Here is a 13,344-nt window from a genome sequence, read left to right on the forward strand (position 1 = left end):
GCTGGCGTGCACGACGTCCCATGAGGTCACCGTGGCTCAAAGCCAGAACGACGAACAGGGCTCGTTCCCGGGTGCAGGCGCGCAGCCTCCACGTCGACGCGGGCTCCCCGGGCGGCCGCCGCCGGTCACGTGACTCGGACCTCGCCCGCCCCGCCCCCCCGGGGGCGCCTGGGTCGGCCCGCGCATGCGCAGCTCCCCGGGGCGGCGGGCCGGCGCGCGCTGACAGCTTCCGGTTTGGAGTCCCCGCCCCTGCGCGGCGAGAAGCAGTGCGGGCTCGGCTGTGGGAGCCGAGGGGCGGCGGTGGGGGAGCGGCAGGGCGTGGTGAGGGGAGGCGAGGTGGGCGCCCGGCCGGGGTTCCCGGAGCCATGGCTTGCTCCATTGTCCAGTTCTGCTACTTCCAGGACCTCCAGGCCGCCCGGGACTTCCTCTTCCCTCACCTGCGGGAGGAGACCCCCAGCGGCGCCGTGCGGAGGGACCCCAGTAAGTGCCCCCCGCCTGCCGCTCCCGTCCCCCGCCCCGCCCCGCCGCGGCCGCTGCTCGGCGGGCGCGGGGCCCCTCGTCCCCCCGCGCGAGAATCCCCGGCCCTCCTCGTCCTACAGCTCCGTCCGCCCTGGCGGCGTCCGTGCCGTCCTCCTGTCGCCCAGCCTTCTCCTCAGCCGCTCGCCCTCTGGTCAGAACCGCGCCGCGCTTCCGGTCGCCTCTGCCGACCCCGCTCCCCGCCCCCCTGCCCATCCCCCCGCCCCCCTCCAGCCCGCCGGCCCCGCGGTCACATCCTCCCTCCCGAGCCTTGCCAGCTGTCAGCGCTGCCCCCGGTACAGCCCCCGCCTCCCCGCTGCGAGCCTGGGACTGGGGCCTTGTGTCGCCCTCCCTCCCGAGAAAGTGTTGCTCACCGCCCAGTCTCCCGTCTTCCAGCCCCTCCCCCCCCATCCATGCAGATGTACAGAATAAACGATTGACAAGTGAGTGACTCCTGAGGTGGTGAGTAAGCGTCTCCCAAATAAGGAAAACCTGCCAGGAAGTGAGCGCGAATCTACAGCAGGAACCAAAATTACGGTGCGAGGGCCCGGAAAAGTTGATTTCCTTTAGGGAGACGAGACGCCTGCCACCTGTGATTATCATCAAAAGCGTGTTAAACAAGCCCCAGCCCGGGTAGTATCCGACCCCAAGTCTGGTGTATGAGATATGGCTTAGTTTCTCAGAATCTTCCACATTTCCCCTGTGGAAGGGGTGTGCGTTGTGCAGTTTATTGGTTTCTTCTTCGCATCTCCCACCTGAAGGATACTCGGTTCTGTGGTACAGTGCTGTCGTTTTGTGCTGTAGTGGGATGGTGAGGAGAGGTCCACCGGCTATGCTCCGTGCCCTGTGAGTAGAAGATCCCAAATCTGTGCCCATCAAGTAGGGCTGCAGATCAAATGAGGCTGGTGGTCTCTGCCCTCTTGGAGCTAAAGTTTACTGGGACAATTTAACAGCAACCATTCGGTGTGATATATATACACACACATACACATGTATATGCATGCATACGTACATACATGTATGTATATACACATATATGTGTGTATATATACACACCTGTACATAGATGTATACGTATCTGGCACTAGCAGACACTCCTTGCAGTGGTGATACTCAAGCCCACCTTTGAAGTAGTGGTTGGTTAGATACACGGGGACACGTGATAGAATGTGCGGAGGAAGAGAGGCCTGAGATGACGTGACATTTAGAAAACTAAGAATTGCCGCTTGGCTGAAGAGGAGGATGTAGGAGAGCTGCGGCTATAAAGGTGTTTGATCACGAGAAGCCTGTGGAAGCAGTGGGATGTCTTAGAAAGGCTTCTCAGCAGAGAAAGGACATGGGCAGGTTTGTACTTCTATTCATCAAAGTGTTTGGATACCTGTTAGGTACTTTGGTCGCGGTGTGGTGAGATGGGAAGCAGGGAAATTGGAGGCGGGGGGGAGGGTGTTGCAGTCCCTCAAGAAGCAACGTGAGCCGGAACTCAGGTAGCTTCAGCAGGACTTGAGAGGAAGAGATGGGTTGGAAAGTTATCAAGGAGATAGAATCTGTACAGGACCTCGTGAAGATCTGGTGATGGGTCCTAGCTGATGAGTGAGAGAGTTGAGAATGCCTTTGGCTTGGTCAAGGGTGTTTAATGAGAGTGTGAAGGAGATATTTGGACCCTTTTGCATGTGAGATGTTTGTGGTATGTCAAAGTGAGGGGTCCAGTCAAACACTAGACCTAGAGGTCTAAAACTTAGTAAGGATCCCCAGCCAGAAGTGTTAGTTTGGGAGTTGCCAGCCAAAAGTGTCAGTTCAGTCTCAAAGATTATGCAAAGAAGTGAGTACTGGATATGCACCCTTAGAGGAGCCTGGTGTATAAGAGTCGTGTAGAGGTTAATGGGAAGAAGCCTGAGAAGGAGGAAAACCAGGTGAGAGCAATGCCCAGGAGTGGAGAGAGGAGAAGATTTGATGAAGGGGAAGAGCGGTCAGCAGCTGCAGATGCAGCTGAGGTCAGCTGAGGTAAGGGTGCAAAAGTGCCCACTGGTTTTAGGAAGGTGGAGGTGACTGGGGCCTTAGGACAGTCTCTGTGCATTGGTGGAGGCAGAAAGCATATTTACAGGCTATTGAGGAGCTAAAAAAAGGAAGTTGACTTTTTCAAGGAGCCAGGTGTGAAGGATAATAGATATAGGACAGAGGATGTAGAGGAAACAACAGGTTTTCTCTATCCCCCTGCCACTCCCCTGCTCTTCGTTTACATGGGCAATGGCACCAGGCCTCTCATATAGATCTTCCAGCTTCCACTCTTGGTTTCTTGTAATTATTTCTCAAAAACAGAATGAACATTTAAAGGCAATTTAGGTCATAACATGCCCCTTTATAACTCTCTGTATTGCACTTAATAGAAGTTCCAAAGTTCTTATATTGTTTTAAAGGCCCTTGACGTCCTGCCTCCTGCCACTTCTTGCAACTCATGCTACTCTCCCCTTATTTTTTGTGCTTCACACACAGTTTGTTGTTAAACCAGTCAGGCTTATTTGTGTTTGAGGCCTTTGCCCTTGCTCTTATCTCTGCTTTGGATGCTGTATGCAGATCTTTGCATTCTAGCTGCATCTTGTTAGTCGAGTCTCCCCTCAAATGCCAACATCTCATGGAGGCCTTTTCTCATCACCTAATCTAACATAGTTGTTCCTGCTCCCTTGATCACATTCGTTACTCCCAGCCATATTGTCTTATTTCTATTACTAGGTCTGTGTTATCCAGTATGGTAGCCTCTAGCCACATCTGGCTGTTGAGCCCTTGAAATGTAGCAAGTGCTACTAAGGAACTGAATTTTTAATTTTACTTAATTTGAGCTTAAATTAATTAAAATCCGCCAAGTGTGTCAATAGCCGGATGTGGCCAGTGCATACCATAGTGTATGACGTAATTATAGATGCTAAAATTTAGGCACATACAGGTTGAATAGTTGTCCAAGGTCACACAGTGAAGGCTAGTCTAACGATACGAACTCAATCCAGGCAGTTGGAGATAGGTAGTCATACCACCAAGCATCTGGATTATTTGCAATATGGTTATAGGTTTACAAGTGTGATTTAATATATCACCCTTTTAAGTCAAATTCTGAGGTTTGTGTATGTTAGTGTTATTGGGGCTATCATCAATTCAAGTAGAAAATAAATGGAGAAAGAACATCTTAACCAGGGAGCCCCTTTGCCAAACTGATATTTTACAGCTAAAATAGTGCTTTGATTTACAAGTAAAGATCATCAAAATATGCCGTCCTACTGTTGATAATTTTGTTGGAATTCTTGGGATGACTAGGGCTATGGATTTCCATAATCACTGCAGGTCTTTCTCCCTGCACCCCACCCCCCCCAAACAAAACACCAGGTATTGTAAAGAGCTCTTCATTAAGACAACCTGAACTGAGCAAGTGGGACCTGCCTTAACACCATCCAACCTGAACTGAGCAGGTGGGACCTGCCTTAACCTGCTGATGGTGTTTGGCCTTGCTTGGCTTCACTTTATTTGTTATAAATGATTATTGGGAAGCAATTCATGAGAACATTTTATTTTCCTAGCTTATATAGTTTTAATTTCTTAGCTCATTTCTAGAGGATATATAAAACCAAAGCAACAATAATGATAATCTGGAAGGCTTATTAGTTTAGTAATTCTTTTATTTTAATGTGGACAGCTGGCATAGACCTAATGATACCTGGTACTTGGGGACCCAGAACTCAGTACTACTCTCTTCCACATTTGAATTGTCAGAGAATAACATTATGACTTTGTTACTTTGTATCCTCAATTATGAAATGAAATCTATTTTCTATGGCTTTAAAAGAGATCTTGAACCCTACTATTTTCCAATGTTTACACTAGTGATAACTATTAATAATTGTTTCTACTCAACAGATGCTATTTCAGACAAAATATTTGGTCTCATATTTTGAAATTTCAGAGGTGGGTAGTTAATTAGGGGTCCGCACATAAACTACAGTGTCATAATCTCCAGCGAGACTGGAGTTTTGACCAGAACTTTCTGATATTTAAAATTGAGTTGGGCAAAAAAAGAAATACATGTACAGAGAGGGAGAATCAGAATATTTGGAGGTAATTTGGATATTACAATATTGTGGATCCTATAATTTACCTGGTAATAAAATAATTTCCTAGTGACATACTAAACAAGTAAGACAACTTCCCTTCTTGCCTCTTTTACCAGAAAGACTGAAGATAAAGCATGCAGGGAATTACATTGGAGTCATCAATTAAAGTCATATTTTTATACAATCACTGAGCAAAGTGTGCTTTTTAGGGTAACCTAAAGTCATGGGGTCAACTTTACATGATGGGATAATACAGATGGCATAAAATACCCATTTTTTAAAGGCTTCATGAAAAATCCTTTCTCTTGTTTGAGATCCTACTGGGAGAAAAGACATAATCTGAAAGTAGAACATTTATAGGAATTTCCAGAAATTTATGGATTTAGTGGATTTTATTAGCAATTTAAGATTGGAAGAGGCTCTCACAGATAGAATTTGTCATGAGGAAATTGAGACATGAGTAGTCTTTAATTTTTTCATGGAGCTAATGTTTGATGAGTACTTCCTATGTACTAGGCACAAAGTAGTCTTAAAGGGTGAATAAAATAGGTCCCTATCCTCAAGGAACATTCAGTCAATAAAGGAAATAAGTATGTAAAAGGAGCATTAAAAGTGTTGTCCTAAAAAAAAAAAAAAAAGTGTTGTCCTATAATTTGGCACATGACAGAGATGGAAGGAATGTTCATTCTACATGGGGGACTCGGGGAAGTTGTCTTAGAGGAAATGTCATCTTCACTAAGTCTTAATTGGTTTTTTTTGGTCTTAATTGTTTAATAGATGCTTGTCAGGTGGAGAGAAAGTGGTCAGGCAAGGGATGTGAACAGATGGAGTTTAGAAAACTGCAAGTAGAAAATTTTGTGAGAGTGGGGTACGGTAAGAGGTGAAGCTGCAGGGATTGTCAGGAACTTAAATTTTATACAGTAGCAGGGTTGTCAGATGGAAATTAAGAGTATTTTGGAGTTGCATGGAAATTTGCCTAAGGGTTACTTGGGAACAGATAGTTTTAAGTAAGTTGATTTACAAATACTTTTATGAAAGTACCTACTTTTCTATCCTGCCCTCCTCGCACTTTACTAAATAAAGGCTCACCTTTCACACATTCTGAATATTATTATTCCAAGGTGTTTAAAAAAAAAACCAAAAACTTCTCTTTTACTCAAGGGACTATGAACTCCCCAATCCATCTCATTGGGACATTTCCTAATAATTTTTGCTATTTATGTTTAATAGTCATCAAAATTTGTGATATATGTATGTTATTCTCAGTTATCAACTTCTAATAATAATTATAATAGGTCAAGAAAAAACTTTTTTTAAAGGTTTTATTTATTCATGAGAGACAGAGAGAGAGAGAGAAAGAGAGAGAGAGGGGAAGAGACATAGGCAGAGGGAAAAGCAGGCCCCATGCAGGAGGCCCAATGTGGGACTTGATCTTGGGACTCCAGGATCACACCCTGAGCCAAAGGCTCAACCGCTGAGCTACCCAGGCGTCCCAAGAAGAAACATTTTAATATGTGGAGTTATTATAGGAAAACTTTTCTCAGTTCATGTTTTTGCAGAGAAATTTTTGGATTAATCATAAAAATATATTAATATTACATTAGAGTAGCACTCTGGAGGAAATGGAATGGAAATAAGAATTTATGGAGAAAAGAGGATTTATTAAAATTACTTTTAGAGAACAATTTTTTAACATGGTGTCTATCATTCCCTTATACGTAAAATGTGAATAAATTTAAAAGGATGTATACATTTATATTAAATTGTCAATGTTTATTGTACATCAGAAATGACATTTGTGCAAGGGATACATACCATTGAAAACCTCTTGGGGTGTATATAAACAAAAAGTTTGAAGATAATATTCTATAAGTCTCAGTCATTCCCAACCTTTTTTTTTTTTTTTTGTCATAGCACACATGAAAAATGAGACTTGGTATCTGAATAGTGAAAGCAATTTTGAAAAAAAAAGTTGGAGGACTCATACTTCTTGATTTCAAACATTACAAAAACTGCAGTAATCAAAACCATCAAATCAAAGTAATCGAACTGGTACTGGCATAAAGACAGACAAATAGACCAGTAGGCTAGAGTCTGGAAATAAACCTTTGCATATATGGTTAAATGATCTTTGACAAGAGTACCAAGACCACTCAGTGGGAAAAAAGGGCAGTTTCTTCAGCAAATGTTATTGGGAAAACTACATATCCATAAACAAAAGAATGAATTTGGACCTTCGTCTTCTATACAAAAATTAACTCAAAATGGATTAAAGACTTAAACGTAACACCTAAAATTGTAAATGCTTAGAAGAAAACATAGGGGGAAGCTTCATGACATTGGACTTCATAACGAGTTCTTGGCTATAACACAAGGTATAGGCAATGAAAGCAAAAACAGGCAAATGGGAGTATATCAAACTTTAAAATATCTGTGAATCAAAGGATAGGATCAACAGTAAAAAGGCAACCTACAGAATGGGAGAAAATATTTGTAAATCATGTATCTGATAAAGGACTAGTATCCACGATATATAAAGAGCTGAACTGAGCTACAGCTCAATAGTAAAATAAACTGATTAAAAACTGGGCAGAGGACTTGAATAGACATTTTCCAAAGATGTCATAGAAATGATCATAAACCGTGAATAGATGGTCAATATCAGTTATCATAAGAGAAATGCAAATCAAAACCATAATGAGAGATCACTTCATATCCATTATGATGGCTATTATTAAAAAAAATAACTGGTGGCAAGGATGTGAAGAAATTGGGGCTCTATGCTGTTGGTAGAATTGTAAAATGGTGTAACTGCTATGGAAAACAGTATGGAATTTCCTAAAAAAAAAAAAAAAAAATTACTGTATAATCCAGCATCCTCATATCCAAAAGAGCTGAAAGCAATGTCTCAGGGATATTTGCACACCTGTGTTCATAGAGGTTCTACTCACAAAAGCCAAGGAGTAAAAGTAACCCAAGTGTTAACTGATGAATGAATGGATAAACAAAATGGTGTGTGTGTATGTATATATTAAGTACACCAAAAAAAAAGAATACATATTTTACAAAAATTTCTCCTTTGGAAAGAAGACCAGAAAAAAAGACCAAAAACCAGTGATCAAACGCAGATTACTTTCCTTTGTACTATGTGAGTCTAGGTCCCGCATATGAATTGCCCAGAAGAGAGAAGATCAAGAGACATAGTTACTCATCACATTGCCTTTTTTTTTTTTTTTGGTATATAAAATCAGACATGAAAGTCACCTTCTGGCTACTCATATCCCACTTTCTAGGTGTTAAAATATTAGTGCTATGCTCTTCACTATGGTAGCCACTAGTCATATGTGATACTGTGGTAATTAAGTTTAATAGGAAATAAATTCAGTTCTTTAGTCATACTGCTTTTCAAGTGCTCAATGACTACATATGCCTAATGGATACCTTACTGGACAGCACAGATACAGAACAGTTCCGTCACCAAAGAAAGTTATGTTGTAGCTGCTGTGATGAGAATCTTCTGAGACTTTCTGCTTAGACAATAAACATACAGACTTGCTGCTTGGGTATTTATTTTTAATTTTATATTGTCCCATTTTTGTAAAATATTGTGGACCTTTTTCTGAAGGTGTATTCTGAAACTTTTTTTGGTGTACTTAATTATATAATGTCAACATCTTTCCAAGTTTGTATATGCAACTCTATGGCAATTTTTTCTAATGGCTGCACAGTGTTCCAGTGAAGACTCCACCAGGCTATATTTAACTGTTCTATCAACGAACATTTAGATTATTTCCAAAATTTTTGCTATAAGAAAATGCTGCAGTAAGCATCCTTATGCATGTCTTTATGTAGGATGTTGGTGTTTCTATATGTACTTTTCTAGAATTAGAATTGCTGAATAATAGAAATTCACATTTTAAATGCTGGTTACAGTTGCCAGATTACTCTAAAAATTGGTCAGGTTCATTCCTATCTATGGTAAACAGAAATGCCTCTTTACACATGTATTTGTTGACACTCTGTGTTACTAGTTTGAGTGTTATTTTTCTGATATGTGAACAACAGTTCTCCTGTTTTAAGATTATTGTCAGGCTTTATCTGTATTTTTTTTTTTTTTGAAGCAGCAGGTAATAGCAAAGTTAAGCTGGTATTGGAAGAATTTAAATATAAAGTTTTCTCACAGAGACTAGTTGAATATTAGAATGGGTTAAATAATAGTCTTGAATTGTCTTCTTTAGACTATGCAGAAATTAGCAATAGCTAGCATTATTTACATGCCGTCACCCATATTTTGTAATGGCACACCCTCACCTTATGTGCTTATCCCTTTCTGCTGCTCTGGTTATGATAAACCAGTAACACATTAGGAAACAATTATAAAAGATGCAGAAAAAAAGAGAGGAAAAAAAAGAGATAAAAAAAAAGATGCAGAAGTTTTTTTCTGATATACATAAGGTATTATTGACTTTAGTGGTTTCCTTTGAAAAACAAAATGAATAGAAAATGGAATAGGGCAATTAAATTTCATTGTCTATATGTACTGTTTTTGTTAAGGTGGGTCTAAAGATTTCTTAGGTTTTTGGGCAAAGGGAGCATGTTTATTTTGATAAACTTCTTAGAGCAGAAGGATATAGCATTTCTGCTTAAAGATATTTTCAGTTCTGTCATTTTGTCAGTTGTCTATTAGGGCATACTTTCTTATGTGATATGAGAGGTCACTTCTTGACAACAGGGGTCATTAGAATTCTAGAACTGAAAGAGCCCTTAAAGATCTAGTTTGATTTAATGAATTGATTTGAAAGAAAGAGACTCTGCTTGTTGAAATGGGATGCCCTCATTTTAGATTGCTACATATTTTTATGTGCTGAAAAGAATATGCTAATACAAAATTTATTTTCCCATTTCCCTAGAAATATAAAAAGATGAATAATTCTGAGCCATAGGAAATTAAGCAGCTTCTCTATTCTTGTTATTTTTTTACTTTTATTGGTATATGATGGGTTCTTTGCATTGGCCAAGAAGAGCCAGCTAAAATTTGTTGAAGTTTTTTTTTTCTTAATATTTTATTTATTTATTCATGAGAGACACAGAGAGAGGGAGAGGCAGAGACACAGGGAGAGGGAGAAGCAGGCCCCATGCAGGGAGCCCGATATGGGACTCGATCCCAAGACTCCAGGATCACTCCCTGAGCCAAAGGCAGGTGCCAAACTGCTGAGCCTCTCAGGGCTCCCCGGAAGTTTTTCAATTATTTACAAATCATAGGTTCTAGAGGTTCTTGCTCTTCACAGGAATGAGTATATTTTTTGTCTTGTCTCAGAAGAATGGAAATGAATGTGTTTCTGTGCTAATAAGATCTTTTATTAGACCATGGAGATTAAATTAAGTTTTTCTTTTCCAAACATTTAGTGATTTCAGTTTCTCATTTAGTTTTTGATCTTGACATACTCCTATTGGAAAAACCAAATACTGCCAAATTAATTGCCCACTTCAGGATTCAATTTCCTTTCTAGCTTCCGGTTCTTGTTATATGAGAAACACTGAGTTTATGAGGACAGACTGTTCAGAAGCAAATCAGAATAAGGTATTTTTGGAATTAAAAAGAGCTATGGAAAGCAGAAGTTGAATTTCTTATTTGAGCTTTTGTTGGTAGAATAATTTATTCACTGGAAATACTCCTCAAAAGACATCTCTAATTTTTGATGACTGAATTAAAATGTGTTTTCCCTATGTTTCAATGACTATAACATTTATCAAGTGAGAGACTGAGTAGCTTTTTTATACCAATATAATCTCTTCAGGGGAAAAAATTCTCTCCAGAAGTAGAGATAGTTACATTTTACATGTTGAAGTTAAGTCACTGTTTTTTTTTTTTTTTTTTTTTTCATTCAGGCAAAACATTGAACTTGATAAAAACAACACTTTATGCTTATGTTATCAATTCCTCTGGGCATTTCACAATAGTCCTCTTCAGGAACAGATATAAAGTTCAGCATTGAAAAGTCAAGCGGCTAATCTGTGGGGAAGTAGTTGCTTTTTGTTACTATTATGTATTACTTCAGTTTGCTTGTTTTTTATTTCTCTCACATCATATAAGTTGGTTAGAGATCCGCTTATGATTTTTTTTTGATGTAAAGAGCAAGAATGATTGAAGATGTGGTATGAAACAAGAATGAAGGGTAATATCATCAAATGAGGTGAACTAACAAAATATTTTAAGCTGGCTAGCTTCTGTAAAGACCCAGAATCCTAATGTAATCCTTGATTTTCTGTGAATTATTATTTTAAGATTATTTATTTATTTATTTATTAATGAGAGATAACAGAGAGAGGGACAGAGACACAGGCAGAGGGAGAAGCAGGCTCCATGCAGGGACCTGACGTGGGACTCGATTCCCAGTCTCCAGGATCAGGCCCTGGGTTGAAGGCGGCGCTAAACCACTGAGCCACCGGAACTGCCCAATTTTCTGTGAATTTTAAGGGAAGTTGGCTAAGAGTGTGAAAATGGAATTTAAAGGAAGCTTCACTCTTCAAGAAAGGCTTGTCCCCTTTATCCCCCCCCCCCATTAAAAGATTCAAAACTAAGCAGAAGTATCTCATGTATTCAGAAATGCCAGTTTTTTTAGTAGGTTGTGCAGGAAATGCGGTGGGAAACCACAGTTAAAACATGAGCCTTTGAGCGATGCCTGGGTGGCTCAGTCAGTTAAGTATCTGCATTAAGCTCAGGTCCTGATTCCAGGGTCCTGGAATTGAGCCCTGCATCAGGCTCCCTCCCTGTTCAGTGGGGTGTGTGCTTCTCCCTTTCCCTCTGCTCCTCCCCCTACTCCTGCTCCCTCTCTCTCTGTTTTTCTCTCAAATAAATAAAATCTTAAAACAAACAAAACATGAGCCTTTGAAATATTTAGCTTATAGCCAGATGCTATCCTGATGTAATATAGTTGTAAAATAACTGCTTTAGGAGCAACATCCGGCACATGAATCATAGCATGAACGTAGCAAGACTAGGGAGGCATTCTTATAATCTATTTTTAGGCTTCTCCAATAGGCAATATTTGCCATTTTTTAAAAGCTTTTTTTTGCAGATAAGTTTATTTTTACTTTTTAAATTTTAATTCCAGTATAATTAACATAGTGTTATATTAGCTTCAAGTGTACCAAATCAGGTGTTCAACAATTCCATCTATCACCCAGTGCTCATCACAAGTGTATTCCTTAATCCCCATCTCCTATTTCACCCATCCCCCTACCCACTTACCCTCTGTTAATCATAAGTTCTCTATAGTTAATAGTTTCTTTGTTTCTGTTTTTTCTTTCCCTTTGCTTGTTTTGTTTCTCACATGACACACATAATTGAAATCATGGTATTTATCTTTCCCTGGCTTATTTCATTTAAATGTTACAGTCTTTGAATCCATCCATGTTGGATGGATCCATACATCCATGTTGTTGTAAATGGCAAGATTTCAGGGGTTTTATGGCTGATATTCCACTGTTTATGTATACCACTTCTTTATCCATTCATCTATTGATGGATGCTTGGGCTCTTTCAGTAATTTGGCTATTATAAATAAGGCTGAAATAAACACATGAATGCATGTATCCTTTTGGGTTAGTATTTTCATATTCTTTGGGTGGACTTACTGGATCATATGGTAATTCTATTTTTCATTGTTTGAGGAACCTCCATACTGTTCCACAGTGGCTGCACCCTTTTGTATTCCCACCAGTCATGCATAAGGGTTCCTTTTCACCACATCCTCATCAACACTTGTTGTTTCTTGTATTTTTGATTTTAGCTATTTGGGCAAGTGTGAGGTGCTATCTTGTTGTGGTTTCGATTGGCATTTCCCTGATGAGGAATGATGTTGAGCATCTTTTTATGTGTCTGTTGGTCATCTGTAGATCTTCTTTGGAGAAATGTCTATTTGCGTCTTTTGCCCATTTTTAATTGGATTATTTTGTGTTGGGTTATATAAATTCTTTATATATTTTGGATACTAACTCTTTATTAGATATGTCTTTTGCGAATATCTTTTACCATTCAGGAGGTTGTCTTTTAGTTTTGTTAACTGTTTTTCTTTGCTGTGCACCTCTTTGTTTTGATGTAGTTCCAACATTTTATTTGTGTGTGTGTGTGTGTTCCTTGCCTCAGGAGACATATCTAGAAAAATGTTGCTTTGGCTGATGTCAGAGAAATTACTGCCTGTGTTCTCTGCTAGGAATTTTTATGGTTTCAGGTTTCACATTTAGGTATTTTATCTGTTTTGGTGTATTTTAGTGTATGGTGTGAGAAAGTGGTCCAGTTTCATGCTTTTCATATAGCTGTCCACTTTTCCCAATACCATTTGTTGAAGAGATTGTCTCCCATTGTATATTCTTGACTTCTTTATTGAAGATTAATTGACTGTATAATCGTGGGTTTATTCCTGGGCTATTTGTTCCATTGATCTATATGTCTATTTTTGTGCTAGTATCCTACTCTTGATTACTACGGCTTTGTAGTATATCCTGAAATCTAGAATTCTTATACCTCACTTTTTATTTATTTTTTTTCCCAACATTGCTCTATTTGAGGTCTTTTGTGGTGCCATTACAAATTTTAAGATTGTTCTAATTCTGTGAAAAATGCTGTTGCTATTTTGATAGGGATTGCATTAAATGTGTAGACTGCTTTGTCTAGACATTTTAACAATATTCTTCTAATTCATGAGCATGGATTATCTTTCCATTTGTGTTG

The 13,344-nt window shown here is 39.7% G+C and overlaps 1 protein-coding gene across 3 annotated transcripts in view; it reads left to right on the forward strand.

Annotated features, from left to right (window-relative positions):
* RAB3GAP2 (RAB3 GTPase activating non-catalytic protein subunit 2) overlaps positions 1–13,344 on the forward strand; it is a 97,774-nt gene continuing 84,430 nt past the window's right edge. For 2 of the 3 annotated variants that reach the window (XM_041723650.1, XM_041723652.1), the window contains exon 1: positions 1–480. In XM_041723650.1, coding sequence (XP_041579584.1) covers positions 21–480 — 460 coding nt within the window. In that variant the 5' untranslated portion in view covers positions 1–20. The remainder of the gene's footprint in view (positions 481–13,344) is intronic. The other variant, XM_041723651.1, reaches the window with a different exon arrangement.

Source organism: Vulpes lagopus, chromosome 11, assembly GCF_018345385.1.
Source record: "Vulpes lagopus strain Blue_001 chromosome 11, ASM1834538v1, whole genome shotgun sequence".
Lineage (NCBI taxonomy): Eukaryota > Metazoa > Chordata > Mammalia > Carnivora > Canidae > Vulpes > Vulpes lagopus.